The sequence below is a fragment of the Medicago truncatula genome, chromosome 8 (genome assembly GCF_003473485.1).
Source record: "Medicago truncatula cultivar Jemalong A17 chromosome 8, MtrunA17r5.0-ANR, whole genome shotgun sequence".
NCBI classification, from domain to species: Eukaryota; Viridiplantae; Streptophyta; class Magnoliopsida; order Fabales; family Fabaceae; genus Medicago; species Medicago truncatula.
Genome location: NC_053049.1, coordinates 39056995 through 39073093, shown reverse-complemented (window position 1 = coordinate 39073093; position 16099 = coordinate 39056995). Strand labels below are relative to the sequence as shown.

General features: G+C 31.9%; 3 protein-coding genes across 3 annotated transcripts; 2 read left to right on the top strand and 1 right to left on the bottom strand.

Moving 5' to 3' along the window:
• The first annotated feature begins 2633 nt into the window (after window positions 1-2633).
• LOC112417428 (uncharacterized) lies at window positions 2634-3262 on the top strand. The gene is made up of 2 exons (XM_024773102.1): window positions 2634-2675; window positions 2729-3262. The coding sequence occupies exons 1-2, from the start codon at window positions 2634-2636 to the stop codon at window positions 3260-3262; spliced, it is 576 nt and encodes a 191-aa protein (XP_024628870.1).
• A 4351-nt stretch (window positions 3263-7613) lies between these two features.
• On the top strand, window positions 7614-9401 carry LOC25501786 (myb-like protein X). The gene is made up of 2 exons (XM_024773432.2): window positions 7614-8900; window positions 8990-9401. The coding sequence occupies exon 1, from the start codon at window positions 8290-8292 to the stop codon at window positions 8815-8817; it is 528 nt and encodes a 175-aa protein (XP_024629200.1). The 5' UTR covers window positions 7614-8289; the 3' UTR covers window positions 8818-8900; window positions 8990-9401.
• Window positions 9402-13561: 4160 nt separating this feature from the next.
• LOC25501785 (xyloglucan endotransglucosylase/hydrolase 2) lies at window positions 13562-15960 on the bottom strand. Its single transcript, XM_013591163.3, has 3 exons — window positions 15624-15960; window positions 14172-14365; window positions 13562-14081 (listed from the first exon to the last, which is right to left on the bottom strand). The coding sequence occupies exons 1-3, from the start codon at window positions 15906-15908 to the stop codon at window positions 13709-13711; spliced, it is 852 nt and encodes a 283-aa protein (XP_013446617.1). The 5' UTR covers window positions 15909-15960; the 3' UTR covers window positions 13562-13708.
• Window positions 15961-16099: the final 139 nt, after the last annotated feature.

Below are 16099 nucleotides of genomic sequence, written 5' to 3'. Positions count from 1 at the left end.
GTGTATGCTATTGAAATGATATTGTTCCCATCTTAAGCAATTACAATTAGCAACATCCCACAATAATACAACTGTATTCCATCAACTGAAATAACTGACTTGCAATAAGGAAATCCTTTGATGCATGGTTTGAAACTCCAAAAGAGACGTTTGAAGATTGCCTTCCTTCGAACATCATGGCCATCCTCGATAAAGGGAGTTATTTCAATATAGTAATAGTTACTAGAAGATACTATCGTAGTGCAAGGATCTCCCATGAAAGCTCATTGTATGATTCCTCCAAGTTCCTGTATATACTTTTTATGGGTAGCACTTAGGTGACATAGAGTTGAGTGATATTTGTGATATTGGTCAACCACAATATCATAAGTGACTTTTTTTCTCTCTCTTTCACAAGCATTGCGACATTGTGATTGATCAATGTCACCATGTCTTCGTGTAAGTAGAAGTATATGTGTATTCCATTTGTATATGTGCACTAATCCTTGAATCTGAGATTGTGTATTAAAATCGAGGAATATGTGTATTAAATTTGACTTTTTATATTCATGATAAAGAAGTAATATTAAATTTGACTTTATCTCTCTATTGCTTTGATTTCCGTGCAAATATCTACTTTTTCTTTGTAAATTATAGTTATCACAAAATTGTCAACCAAATTGGTTGTTCAATTAATACTCCTCATAAATATTTCTCCTATTTTGAAATCATTTTTGTCATTCGTTTTTAAATGGATAGAAATAAAACTAATGCGCGTGGGTTTGTTTAACTAAACTTAAAACAAGAAGATTCCAAGAGTAATGATGACAATTCTGCGAATGTGGGAAAGACAGGAAAAGTAAGTAAACAGTATTGTCAAAATTCTCTAAAAAAAAAAAGGCGTAATTACATTTTTAGTCCCTTAACTAATTATGTGGTTTCATTTTGGTTCCATAACTAATTAACGTTACAATCTAGTCCCGCAAGTCTGCTCCGTCCATCAGTTAAGTCCTTTCCGTCCATTTGAAATTAGAAAACGTTAAGTTTTTATTTGATAGATGGTGACATGGCATAAGTGAATCTGTTAGATAGATTTGTAGATGGAGAAGTGAATCTGTTGACATGGCATAAGTGAATCTGTTAGATAGATTTGTAGATAGACTTGCGGGACTAGATTGTAACGTTAATTAGTTATGGGACCAAAATGAAACCACATAATTAGTTAAGGGACTAAAAATGTAATTAAGCCAAAAAAAAAAGTATTGTCAAAATTATCTTGAAAACATAAGTATTAGTAATGAAAAATAAAAATAAAAAGTACTGGACACTACTAGTATTCTAGTAATAATCTGTATATGCATGAGCACCTATATTTAATTTTAATAAATCCTAAATTTAATAAATTTTTCTCTCTCAAAAAATAAATCCTAAATTTTAAAAAAAATTCAAGAAAAGAATAGATTAAATTTTAGCGGATGTAAGCCAACATAAACATATGTTTGGTTTCAATTGATTTTAGCTAAAATTATGATTTTTACACAGATTTATAGTTCAATTTATTTTTTGATGAGTATATCAAACATACATCATTTTGTCAGAATTATTTTTAACATAACTCAATTATGTCGATTCTATTAAAATCAATTCTATTCATTGCAAAATAAACACGCAAAACAAACACACATTAAGTCCATTTGATCAATAACGTTATTGTGTTTTTTCGATGTATTCCCATTATATCTTTCGATTTTAAAGTTATGAGATCAGGTTAAAGTTTTAAAATAAATCAAGGTACCAAATTTGCACTTAAACTTAAAAGTAAATATTCTATATATTAATGAGACCAATTTTAATACGAATAAATTGTGTTTCTTCAACAAAAAAAAAGTGTAGGAATTAAAATAAAAATTGAGATACAAAAATAAAAATAAAAAGTGAGGTTTTTAAACTAACGAGATTAACGTAATTTTATGTCCCACGGAGAAAATCCAAGCCCATATAAATTATGTATTTTTTAAAAGATAAATTATGTATTTCAATCTCAATCTGACAAGAATGCATTTAAATACAAATCTATTCACTTTCAATAAACTAACACAGAGACTTCTTTCAAAAGAATAAACTAACACAGAGACACATTTGATTGATAATGAAAATTCAAAGACTAGTTATCCAACTTTAAATGATTAGTGAAAATTCAAGTACCGTGTAACAAGTGATTTGTATACTTTCAAGAAAAGCATACATTAAATATTTTTTCACTATTGTCCCATCAAATTAACAGTACTACCTCCGTTCCTTTTTAATTGTCATTTTTTAACATTTTATACAAATCAATATAATCCATAAATATCACTACTTTTGATACAATACTTCATACTTTTACTATAATAACCTTATTCATTTAATATTTCATTTATATATTTCTCTCTCCACAATAAATAACTATGGATTAGGTGGTATACCTTTTCGTGTGCGCTTTGGGCGCCTTTTCGATCTTGCGGTTGATAAATCTTGCACGGTTGCTCACATGTTTTCTGTTGGGTGGGAGGTTGGGGGAGCGGGGTGGAGGTGGAGGAGGGGGTTGTGGGTGTGGGAGGAGGAGATGTTAGGGGAGTGTATTATTTTACTTGCTAATGTTTCTTTGTAGTGTAATGTTAAGGACACCTGGAGATGGCATTGGGATCCTATTGCAGGTTATACAGTTAGTAGCGCTTATCATTTGCTGACTTCTTTGGCGTTTCCTCAGGTGGAAGGTGCAGATGCCCTGGTTTGGCATAAACATGTTCCACTTAAGGTTTCTATTTTTGCTTGGAGGTTGGTAAAGAATCGGTTGCCTACAAGGTCAAATCTGCTGGGTCGCGGTGTTCTTTTGCCTGCGGATGCGGGCTGTTTGTTAGGGTGCGGCCTTGTCGAGACATCTCAACACTTATTTATTTCTTGTGATTTCTATGGCACTTTGTGGTTTAAGGTGCGGTCTTGGCTTGGTGTCTCAGGCCCATACCACATTCATGTTCCAGAACATTTCTTTCAGTTCTCTTATTCAGCAGGCGGTGTTCGAGCAAGGTGCTCCCTTATGCAGCTGGTTTGGTTGCTTAGTGTGTGGACCATTTGGAATGATCGGAATCAAAGATTGTTCAATAGCACAGGTAGCTCCATTGATCAGTTGTTGGATAGAGTTAAGCGGTATTCCCTTTGGTGGCTAAAAGCTAACAATGTTGTTTTTGTTTTTGACTCCCAACTGTGGTGGTCGAGTCCTCTTACCTGTTTGGGACTGACCTAATTTTGCTTGACCCTGTATATTTGTAAATACTTTGGACTTTCTTGGTACATCTTGTACTAGGAAGAGTTCGTGATTTGTTAATATAAGTTCCATTTTTGCTTGTTCAAAAAAAATATTGGTAAAACAATATTTAATGTTGCATTGAACTTTAAAATTGACATAAATTGAAACAAAATTTTTCTTCAAAAGTGACATTTAAAAAGGAACGGAAGGAGTACATCTTAGTAAAAACTAAAACTAGTGTCCTAGAAACATCAATAAGACATTGACAATACAATTTTCCATGTCATGGAGAGCACCGGTTAAGGCAACGTCCCATCAAATTATCATCCTGAAAGAATTTTTTTAAACTTTTGAAGTATTGATCAAATAATTAAAGGTGAGAAAAATACAAGAAGTGAGGGTTGAATTGTGTTGACTTTTTCTTCTAAGCTGAAAACACTGATCAGAAACAGATATAGTTCTACTTATGAAGTGATGTTCAGAACTATTTCAGCGTGTCATACCCCAATTTTTGACCCAAGATGCCACTGACACGTGTTCTTTAACCCCGATCAATGTCGGCCTTTTCATTAAAAATTTCGATAGGGAGCTATTTTAAAATACCTCATATTTGGTTCCTAGTCAAGCCCTCTTCAATTTTCAATTTACATTTAATTTCCATTTTTTATTAACTTTAAATCCGTTTTAAATTTTTATCTTTTTTACTCTCATTTTGATCCACTTTAATCCTTCTATTTTTTTATCTTTATTATTATTATTATTATTATTATTATTATTATTATTATTATTATTATTATTATTATTATTACTGTCAAATTTGGTCGGATAATATCCAAAGTGAACACAGCACAAAGCAGCCTCTCAAGCTTCCTCTCCAAGCCACAAAACAGCTTCCTCTCCAAGCCACAAAAACAGCTTCCTCTCCAAGCCACAACAGCCTGTCAATTTCCTCTCCAAGCAACAAAATTTTGCTCAAATCAGCTCTATAAAATACAACACACAAGCACAGCCAAAAAGGGGGGCCAAAAAAACATTCCACGTTTAAATAATCAAAGTATGCATTACAAACGGAATGTCACACTTCATTTCTTAAAACATAAATGAAATAATTAACTAATTTTCCTTCAAAGTTCAATCAACATGATATTCAAACTTCGCAGCGGAATTAATTCAATCTAAAATAGTCTTTGGCACGAAGGCCTCATCAAAACATCTCATAAAATATCGAATCTAAAACATAGTCATGTAAATTCATAATCAATACGTAAGGAATAGAAAAGCATGCAACAAAGTCTCATCCCGTTACGTATCAGAGCACCTAAAGACACACGTGAGAAGGAAACCACTCACGACAGCAACTAAAGCAACTTATTCTCGATCACCTGCAAGTTACTCATACGAAGAGCAACATTTCAAAGCAGAAGGGGTGAGATTTCACAAACAATAATATTAAGCATATAATTCATCAATTATATTTAACAACATAACCATTATCAACATGTTATAATAATAATTCTTCATTAAAAACACTTCATTAAAACATAACAACTTAGAACTCATGGTCAACAATTCATCAACTTAACAACTTGACTCGACAATGCAACTCGACTTGACTATGCAACTTATCAACTTAATCATGCATGTGGTACCAATCCAGGGCATCAAGCCCTCAAATTATTTGAGCATTAATATACTTCAGGGCATTAAACCCCCAACGTGTTGAGCAAAGGCTCCAGGGCATCAAGCCCTCATCATGTTGAGCGAAGGCTTCAAGGGATCAAGCCCTCAACCATAGACATCTTATACGACTCCAATAATTTGGATCAACATCTTACAACTTAGACCGAAATATGCAGCTTAATTTAATAATAAACAACAACATGGCAGCTCACAAGCAATCTCAAGATATAACAATATCAAACGATAATCAACATCTTAAAACATCATATATAATTCACATAATGCATATAAAATCATATCACATTATTAACAACATCAAATCATCTTAGTCATGCATAAACTACACATGCAATCATCAAATTGTCAATTTTAAAATCAACCTAAACAAATTAACATTATCATTAAAATGATTGACACAACTTACTTGTGATAATGTGTAGTTAATTTGCTTGCAATTCGTGAAAATGAATTTGGTGAAGATTGTAGAGAAATTTCGAATTTTGAAGATGTTTTGAAAATAGAAAGGTTCTGGTGCTGCATATGATTATGTTCAGATTTCATCGGCGGTTAACTACCGAGGTTTTTCTCGACAATTAACTGTCGAGTAGGTAAAAATGTAAATTACTCATGTGCCACAGTATTAAATGTGGGAACAACAATTCTCCTTTTAGTTTAACCCACCAACTCAAATTACTACTACTACTAGTAAAACAATAAACAAATAAATAAACAAGTACGAGTACTTGAAACAAAGCAGAATACACAGATTTCATGTCCGCCTCCTTTATCATTTCTTTTTCACCCTTCTCTCTAAGATCTCATCGTTTTAATGTTTATTTATTTATTTTTTTTCTCTTTCTGTTTTATGTTTTCATTTTTGTCGTTGGCTGATTTCGTTGACAACACAGTTCAAAATTAGTTCAAGCTTTGTTTTTAGATTTTTGTGGGTTTGTTTGTCTCTGCCGCTTAAACTCCTCTCTTGCAATGTTTGTTCAAAGATGAAACGGTTATGGCAGTTATAAGTTTGTTTCAAATCAATTATGAAACAGATGTGACAGTTGTAAAATTGTTAACTAACTTATTTAATTTTTTTTTTCTTTCAATTTTAATCATAGAATGAAGTTGAAGAAGTTAGTTAATCATATCATCATCACCGTTATTTTTTTTATATTTGATGATCAAATCACGACCGTCGTAGAAATGAGGAAAGTTTTGGTTCTTTATATATACAAACTCTACTATGTTTTGAAAGTAAAAAAAACACATTTTGATTCACCTGAAATATTCTCACACACACTTGTGTATATAGGGTTTAAAGTTCGAGTTCTGGACACCTCAATTATTTATTTTAAAAAGTGAATTCTAACCACTTGGCAAAAAAAATTAATAGTATCAATTTTTATAATTGTGAATATATTTGAGAAAATTAAAACATTTTGAGAGATTTTTATTGTTTTGAAATATAAAACATTGGGAGATGAACACTTAAAATATGTTTAATAGTTATTTTAATATTTTTTTTTTATCAATGGCTACTTGTCCCTTTTTTTTTTTTTGAAGAAGTCAAATTAGTCTATCAAAATTGACATCTTGAAATGAATACATTTCAAGGTCCAAACCAACACCATCAAATAAACTCAGGTGAGGTTTAAATCGGCAAGATTAATGTAATTTTATGCCTGACGGGAGAATACCTAAGCCCAAATAAATTGTATTTAAACCCCACCTTTACATTAATGTATTCAAACATAAATCAATTTGTTTTAAATTTGGGTGGGGGTTCAGTGTATCATCCTTTCCCGTTGAGTTTTTTTTTTTTTTTTTTGTTGAAGAGGTTAAATTAGCACAAAATCTAACATGAAACCTCAAGGAGGAGCATACTTCTAAATCCCAAGCCAATACCACCAGGCCAACCTGAAACTTGAACTTAACATTTTATGTTATTAACTTTATTGTTATTATTTTTATTTTTTTGAAGGATAATTTATTAATTTATTTTATTATAGATTATATTTCATATATTAATTTTAATAAATATTTTATTTGTATAAATTTGGTCCCTCGTATATATCCTAACGTGTTTTTTTTTACAAAACATCCTAATATGTTTAAAAATGTTCATGTAAGCCATGCCATCCTCTATTTATAGTGTCACGTCAGAAAAAATACACATTAATGACTTTATAACTTTTTTTGAGAAAACGTAGAGGTAAAAATAAAATAGTAACATTATTGGTTAAATATGTTTTTATCCTTATAAATATACTAACTTTTCGTTTTAATTCTTCTAAAATTTTCCTTCAACTTTTAATCCCTCAAAAAAATTCATCTTCACTTTAGGTCCTTATAAATATACAAACTTTTCCTTTTGGGGTAATATTTTTTACAATATTCTACACATTTCTACACAATTTCATTAAAAAATACAAAAATTAACTTAAAAATAGGGACCAAAAGTAGTGATTGAAAATTTGATAAGAACTAAAAGTTAAAGGAAAAATTTAGAGGGACTAAAACGAAAAGTTAGTATATTTATGGGGACCAAAAACATATTTAACCCTAATATTAAAGTGGTTAAAATAAAGAGTTATTATTCATGGACACACTTTTCCCATACCACCCCATATACACCCTCCCACGGGTCTTTTATTTTTTTTTTTATTAAGCCATTAAGTCATTCTCTCTCCACAAACCTCTTTCTTTCACAGTAGCCAAAAAATACCTCTCTTCCTCGCAAAGTTGTTTCTCTTCAGCTCTCTCTTTCTTCTCTGATCACCCATCGCCTCTTCCGTGTCGTCGCCGCTGGAGTCTCCCCCTCTCTACATTTTCTTCTTTGACGGGGATAATAATAATGGTTGTCGTGTTTTGGCGCCGGAGTTGGGAGTAGTTCAAGCTTTGTTTTTAGATTTTTGTGGGTTTGTTTCTCTGCCGCTTAAACTCCTCTCTTGCAATGTTTGTTCAAAGATGAAACGGTTATGGCAGTTATAAGTTTGTTTCAAATCAATTATGAAACAGGTGTGACAGTTGTAAAATTGTTAACTAATTTATTTAATTTTTTTTTTCTTTCAATTTTAATCATAGAATGAAGTTGAAGAAGTTAGTTAATCATATCATCATCACCGTTGTTTTTTTCATATTTGATGATCAAATCACGACCGTCGTAGAAATGAGGAAATTTTTGGTTCTTTATATATACAACAAACTCTACTCTGTTTTGAAAGTAAAAAAAACACATTTTGATTCACCTGAAATTCTCATACACACTCTCTCTCTCTCTCTCTCCCCCCTCATCTCTCTTTCTCTCTCTTTTTTTCAACAATTTCGTTTCATCAAAACAATCAACAATGGCTGCTGAGAGCCAGAAACAGAGACCAGAAGAAGTGAAATCATCAGCAGAGGATCCATCTCTCCTATGTAGTTTCATCAACATTTTCAAGGTTAAGGAACAAGCAGCAACGGAGGAATCAAAAGAAGTAGAAGAAAAGAAGCAAGAAAAACCAAATGCTGAAGGAAAACAAGCAGCAACAACAATGACAGCATCTTCAAAGAATGTTAAACTGAGTCAAAAGAAAGATCAGAAAGAGCAGAAGCAGAACAAGAATCAAAAGGTTGAAGATGTTGTTCAGATTGAAGACCAACAGAAAGAGCATAACAACAAGAAAGATGGAGATGAAAAGAAATCATCAGGGGAATGTGAAACTTCGCAGAATCAAGAAAATGAAAGTGAAGATGCTGAAACAAAGGTTGATGCTGAAACAAAGGTTGATTCTGAAACAAAGGTTGATGCTGAGAAAGGAATGGAGAAACCTACAAAATTCAATTTTGATTTTGCTGTGAGCTATGGCTCACATGGGTCATCAATTATACCCTAACCAAATCAAAGTGAAAGCACCATATTTGTTGGTATGCAGCAGAAAAACCTCAGCATGATCGCCACCATGTCAAAGAATAAAAGGTTTGATTTTTATTTTTTGTTGATAATTATTCTAACATTTTTTCTTATTCAATCCATGTTAATTTTTATTTTTATTTTTTATATTGTAGCAATACAAGTAACTCTCATGAACAAGTGGAAGATTTTGAATGGCTGAACCCTAACACTCTTGAAAAGTTTGCTCCCGTGGTTCTTGCATGTGGCTGTGTGATTGCTACAACCATATCTGTTGGGCTGATGATAGGATTCTTGAAGGTCATATCAAAGGGGTAGTGGCACGTAGTGATTTTGGGATTTGGGTAGGTCATGTTGAAATGTTGAAGGATAGTGGCAGCCTGGCAGGTAGTGATTTTGGGATTTGTGTAGGTCATATTGGATAGTAGCAGAAAGTAATTGTGGGATTTTTTGTAAATGTGTTTTTACACATTCTTTTAGTTTACTACAATTTAGAAAAATTTTGTTTTTTCTGTTTTTTTGTTCTTTGAATCTGTAATTCTTGATAAATAAATGTGAGATATTGAATGAATGATAAATGTGATTTTCAGTAAAGTGTGTACATTTTTTTTATTTGTTTGGTTTGGTTCGGTTCTATGATGTTTTTTTGGCACATGTTGCTTCCTTGTTTGATTATGAGTGCCAATGGAGTATATGTTGCTGAAATACAAATGCTTCTAATTTAATAATGTGCTCACAATTTATACAATGCTACTGAATATGTGGCAATGAAAGATTATCAAACTGTTAAATTGTAGCCAAAAAGTGGTCACATTTTTGTGATGTATATATTATCACAAATGTCTATATTATACAAATGTTGGGTAATTGTCATGAAGACAAGAAGGTTATGGATGGACAGGGATTGAAACTTTTGAAGCCTGAAACTATGATTAATAGTTATACTAATAGGCCAGAACACCAATGCAAGTAGATACTGAGAAAGTGAATCCAGCTGCAGATTCCGTGGGTGCTAGAGATGTTGGTAATGCTTTGGTCCATGGTGATGTTAAGCAAGATTCTTTCAACAGGAATAATCTTGATTGTATGTATACTAATGACTTGTGATAATGAAATATGTGGTGATATTGTGCTCAATGTTGGCCTAATGCAGGGAATTGCCTAGAACACACCCCACATACGTTCATAAATTTTGTTCCATTCCAAAATCTAGAACACATATAATGTGCAATTTCTTCTTTATTCTTCTTTCCATCTTGATTGTTCAATTCTCTCGTTCGGGAATTGCCGTCGTTTCCAATTATCGTGAGAATCGTTGCCGTCCTTTTGATTCCAAACATTGTGAGAATCGGTGTTGTTTCCATAATCACATCAGGTATCGTGACTTGATTTTGCTTCTTGATTTGATTTTTCATTTTCGTTTCTTTCTCACTAGTGTCGTGACTTGATTGCAACCATTTCACACTTATAATACGACATTGGTGACTTTCAACTTTGACATGAATTCCAACGATGCTTCCATTTTTATTTGGGTTTTGAGTTTGATTGAGTTGTTTGAGATTATATAAAATTGTATTTTATCACACATCTTTTGCGTTTGATTAAGATAATTGGATCTTCAATGCATTGATTATTAATTTTATTTTTAGTGCAATATTGATTATTAAATTTACTTTTGAAATTTGTTTTATTCAAAATCATTATATTGCGTTGTTATGTTGTTTCTGTTCCTGCTGGTGAATTTTGTATTGCCGAAATGAACATTTGTTGAGATTGTGAACACGGTGTGAGGTCGGTTAAAGCTATGGAAGAGAAGACAAAGTGAAATAAATAAATAATAAATAGTGCTAATACAAACATGAATTTCATAAAGTGAGCGTTAATTCGTGGATATAGCTTTTGGAAACAACATCGATTCTCACAATGTCTAAAATCAAATGGATGACAACGATTCTCACGATAAATGGAATCGATGGCAATTCTGAAACGAGAGAATTGAACAATCAAGATGGAAAGAAGAATGAAGAAGAAATTGCACGTTATGTGTGTTCTAGGTTTTGGAATGGAACAAAATTTATGAACGTATGTGAGGTGTGTTTGGTAAAAATAAGCTATAAGCTAGCTGAAAGCTGAAAAACTAGTTTATAGCTGATGTTTTATAATTGATAGCTTATATCTGAAAAGATGATTTGTTAAAATTGAAGTGTTTGGTAAAATTAGCTGTTGAAGTGGCTGATAAATATAAAATGACATAAAAGTACATGTATATATATATATATATATATATATATATAGGACATATCACATGAGAATGACTATTTTATGTGAGAATGACGAGAATGAATCTCAACCGTTTGATTAAAATACATGGTCTAGATTGAAAACTTTATTTTAAATCACACATGTTCCTCTCCACATCCAAACTATTCACGTTCTTCCCTTCTCCAATCTATCTGCTTCTCCTTCTGGAATCCATCTTCCTCCCTTCTCCAATCCTTCCTCTCCTCCTTCTGGAATCTACATCTCATCCAAACTGTTCACCTTCCTTCGTAATTATTTTTTTCAGATCTCATTTTAATACGGTCTGCACCATTTGTTTTATCTTTATCGCCCCTAACTATTCCGCCGTCGAATCCACCTTAGCCTCCGACCTCCGCCGCCGTCGAATCCACCTTAACCTACGGCTGTCAACGACCATGTACGCCGTCGAATTCACCTATGCCTCCGACTGCCGTCGCCATTGAATTCACCTCTACTCTGGCAGCTGCCGACCACTGTCGCCATCGAATTCAACATATTTTTAAACGTTTTCAAATAAATTTATAGATAAATTGGGGGTGTTGCAGATTGAGTCAACCGACCATTAACAAGAATCAATAACGAGAAAAAAAAATATGAACATGGAAGAAGAAGAAGAAGGAGGTTGAATTGCAGGTGTGTGAAAGAAGATGAGAAGCGCTGGTTATTAGAAACGGAGAGGCACAACCTTTTTTTTAATTGGCCATTTAAATCTCAGCCGTTAAATCATAATCTGAAGGCTGAAAATCCATTCTCACATTCTCACATAAAAATATCATTCTCATATGATATGTCCTCTATATATATATATATATATATATATATAAACATTTTTTCTAATGTATTTATTTTTTAATAATTTAATTTATGGTTAACTATGTTTTGAATCCCTATAAATATTCAAACTTTTGGTTTTAGTCTCCAATAAAATTTCACCGACAATTTTGATCTCTGTTTTTTTTTTTTTGTACAAAAGAGTGCAAAAGCTCATTGATATGTACGTTTATGAATCCCAAAAATAAGAAGAAGGTGGAAAAAAAATGCAAGCAAGAATATATAAAATTTTACAACGTATCGTAGGCTAGTTATAGTTAAATATAAAGCGTTCATTAAAAAATAAAATAAAGCATGACAGTTTTTTTTCAAAGGAGAAAACGTGACAGTTGTTTTATTAAAAAAAAATAAGCTATGAACTTGGCCGTTATTTTTAAGCCAAGAACATGTTGTTTTATTAAAACATAATTAAATTAAATTAATAAAGTTAAAATTGGAAGAAAATATAAAAAACTACCGGCTATAACCTCAAAAGCTACTTGAAATAACTTCTAAAAAAACGCTATAAGCTAGTGAAAAAAGTTTTTTACCAAACACATCTTATTATATCAAAACAAGCTTATAAGCTAGTCCAACAAGCTATAAGCTAACTTATTCGTGTTACCAAACACATCCATGATGGGTTGAATTTGATGTGAAATTTTAATTGTTACAAGCACTATAGTGTAAATTAATTAAGATTGTATACTTAAATATAATTAAATAAAAATTAAAAGTTACCTTATTAAAATTGATTTTTTTTTATAGAAAAATTTACTCATTTATTTGACATTTAATGTTACATTTGTATAGTACATTTTGATTGGTTGATATCTTGAAGGGATAAATACCCTCTAAATAAGATAGGGTAATGTAGAAAAAACCATTAATTAGCACCTATTCATCATTGTATTAGTTGCCTAAGGTTATCCACATTTCTTAAAAAATAAAGTTGGCTAAATGGTCAAATCCTTATAAATTATAATGCTAACCTAAAGGCAAAATGTGAACAAGTTATGGATTTATGATGTTCATATATTCACGTTGCATGTCAAGCTATATGAACTCATTTGTATTACTTAAATATAAAGTAGCTTTCAGGAAAAAAAGACATCATACATCTTTGTATTTATTTATTCTATTCATTTTTGTCATACGATATTTTTTAGCATAAGTGGAATGATATTTGATGTTACTCTTGCTTCATGTTTCAATCAAGAACGAACACAAGTCGTTGTTTGGTCTTAAAATATGAATGAATATACTTCATCACATTATATTTGTATCATTAAATAATAAAATTTTCCATGAGAACTTTTGTTAGTAATAGTATACCATTATTACTGAGACATATTAAAGCTAATGATGTTGACTTTTGGAAGGGTTGTCATGTTTTTTGAACCTCTCACGGATCTTGTTTTCCTATGTTTATTATGTGCGTTGCCCGTGGTCCTACCTATTGATAACAATATACCGGTGGACTGATTGCTCCTGCAAAATCTAGTGATTACTCATCACGTTTCACCATCTCATTTGAGTGGTAAATTATCTTATTGGTAAATCTAGTGATCAATGTTGACAACTATGAAGTATTTTAATTAACCAACAGAGCAACATAAACTTGAATAGAACTTTTTATTATATGAACACGACCCCTTAATGTACATTAACAACTATATGAAGTACTAGATTTTACTTTTGAAATAATTAATCCAACATTAGAAGTAACATTTTTGTTGATCTCTTACAACCTTATAAAGTGCCTAGTGGCTACACTCAACAGGAACACCTTGTGGGAATCGCTTAAGATCATTACAATAGTTATAAATCATGAAATACTTTTGAACCCATCTCAATCTTCTTCTACCATAAGCATCAAGCTCATTTATTTGCCATTCAGCATCAGAATTTGAACTTAAAGAAGACTTGGTTGAGAACTGAGTGGCCTTGAAATTACGGTAGTATGCTGTAAAGGGTGCTTTGGACCAATCAGTTTTCACCAATCCACCTCTTGTGGCCCAATCATCAGCATTCCACAGGCTGGAATAGATTCTCATTGGTTGGTTCTTTGGAAAAGGAACACCAATAGATTCAACATTCTTGAATACCCTTATTGGCATGTTATCAACCAAGAATCTGCAGTTAAATCCAATTGATACATTAGTTACTTAATGCTTACGGAACTAAATAAATAGCTAGAAAGTAGAAACATATATAGTGACTTACATGATGTGTTGGGGTTTCCAAATGATGGAGTAAGTGTGGAAGTTTCTAGTGGGGTCAAACCATAGGTAGAATTGTTGTTCTCTATTACCTTTACCTTGAGTGAAGATGTTTGTGTGAAGAATATAAGGGTCACCACTTGTGTTTCCCAAGAACTCAAAATCAATCTCATCATGGGTTGGTCCTTGGGATGACAGCTGTACCACAACAAATATAAATTAATCTAAATTATTGATATGGCAATACCAAAAAGGAAAGGGACTTTTCTTTGGGAATTTGTTAATTGATTGTTTTAGTAACAAGTCTATGAATAGAAATTATGTGCATACATATAATAGAAATTATGTGAGTTATCTTCAGTTTAATTCAGTTGGTAGGGACGATACATAATATATGTAAGACTTGAGCTTCAAATCATGACTACCACAAAAAAATATAAATTATGTGAAGATTCGGACAAGAGAGCCCCATACAACACCATTTCGGTTAAGAAGATATCAAAGTCTATTTAAGATATGGTCACCTGCTATTAGATCACCACTATCAAGCCACCTAAATCACGCTTTAGATGTTGAGTTCTAAGTATGATTGAAGGGTGTGTTAAAAATCTAAATTGGATCAAATATGTTGTGATAATGTGTTTATAAATGAGTGTATAGTATTCAGTTTAGAATCCAGTTTGATAAGTAAGGGTTGAGTTATGTCTGTTCCCAATTTGTAGGATATTTTTAATTTTTTTTCCATCTATTATATTTTCGTCATTAAATTATGCTACGAGCTTAAGTTTCAAATGAATGTTTTGGACCAAAGTCAAAATTAACTACATTCCCCTGTCACGAGAAAGTAAAATTAATTCAACTTTTTAAAAAAGACTTAGTTGATTAATGTATATGAGTATATGTATGATAGCATTAGCAACATGGAATGAATAATTAAAGCAATTGCTGTTGACAACAAAATGAAATTCTTGTTTGTTATAGTACAACTTCTCGTGAATGCACAGTTTAATTTGACAAAGGTTGTTGTCTAATGTGTAAAGTAGGTCAATAATGGTCTTATTGGAAGATGTCATAAATCATGTCCTTGAAGAATCAATTCTAAAGTTAGCTAAAAGTCTAAAACATACACACAGAGTCTATTACTTTACTAGCAAGCATGAGATAGAAAATAAAAAATTGATCAAATTAAATAAGTATAGCTCTATTATAGATTTATAAAGTCAAAACAAAGGGTTGTAAAAACAGATTATGAAAACAAATTTATAACTTACTTTCATAAGCTCTTCAGAAATAGCTTATGAAAACAGTTTATAATAACTTATATGAAAACATTTTGACTTCATTTAATTTTGTTATAGAAATATGTAATATATAAGCATATATATGATAAAACAAGGTATTGATAAGAGTGGAAAATGGTGTATAAAAGTGATTATAGTAGGGGGAAAAAACATACGTAGTAAGCAGTGACAGTGCCAGCAGAGTTGCCAGCAACAAGCTTAAGCTGCATATCAATTCTCCCAAATAGGTACTCTCTCTTTGATTTGAAGCCAGAGCCAGAGACTTTGTCAAGGGAAAGTGATAGAAGTTGACCACCATTGAATATCTTAGCACGGTTATCACCCCATGTTAGATCAAAGTCTTGGTAGAAACTACCAGCACAAGTAGCCACCATAGAGCTAACCATTATAGCAATTAGCATAAACACATGAAACTCATTGTGAGTAGAATTAGAAGCCATTTTGGACAGAGAGAGAGAGAGAGAGGTTTTAGTTGTTATGATATGAGGGAATGTGTTAGAATAAAGGATATATATAGGGAGATGAGAAAGAGAGGAGGGAAATTAATTAAAGTTTTAAAAACCGGACCGAACGTTCGGTTCAACGGGGTGAGCTAGAAAACCGATAAGTTTTTCAATTGGTTTGATCCCAA

Bases quoted from the DNA above. Each gene is read 5' to 3' on its own strand.
- LOC112417428 (XM_024773102.1), top strand. From the start codon at position 2,634: ATGTTAAGGACACCTGGAGATGGCATTGGGATCCTATTGCAG. The intron at 2,676-2,728 runs GTTATACAGTTA...GCGTTTCCTCAG, and splicing joins GCATTGGGATCCTATTGCAG to GTGGAAGGTGCAGATGCCCT.
- LOC25501785 (XM_013591163.3), bottom strand. From the start codon at position 15,908: ATGGCTTCTAATTCTACTCACAATGAGTTTCATGTGTTTATGCTAATT. The intron at 14,366-15,623 runs GTATGTTTTTTC...GTTGTGGTACAG, and splicing joins GCACTGTCACTGCTTACTAC to CTGTCATCCCAAGGACCAAC. The intron at 14,082-14,171 runs GTAAGTCACTAT...ATTTAACTGCAG, and splicing joins TGGAAACCCCAACACATCAT to ATTCTTGGTTGATAACATGC.
- LOC25501786 (XM_024773432.2), top strand. From the start codon at position 8,290: ATGGCTGCTGAGAGCCAGAAACAGAGACCAGAAGAAGTGAAATCATCA.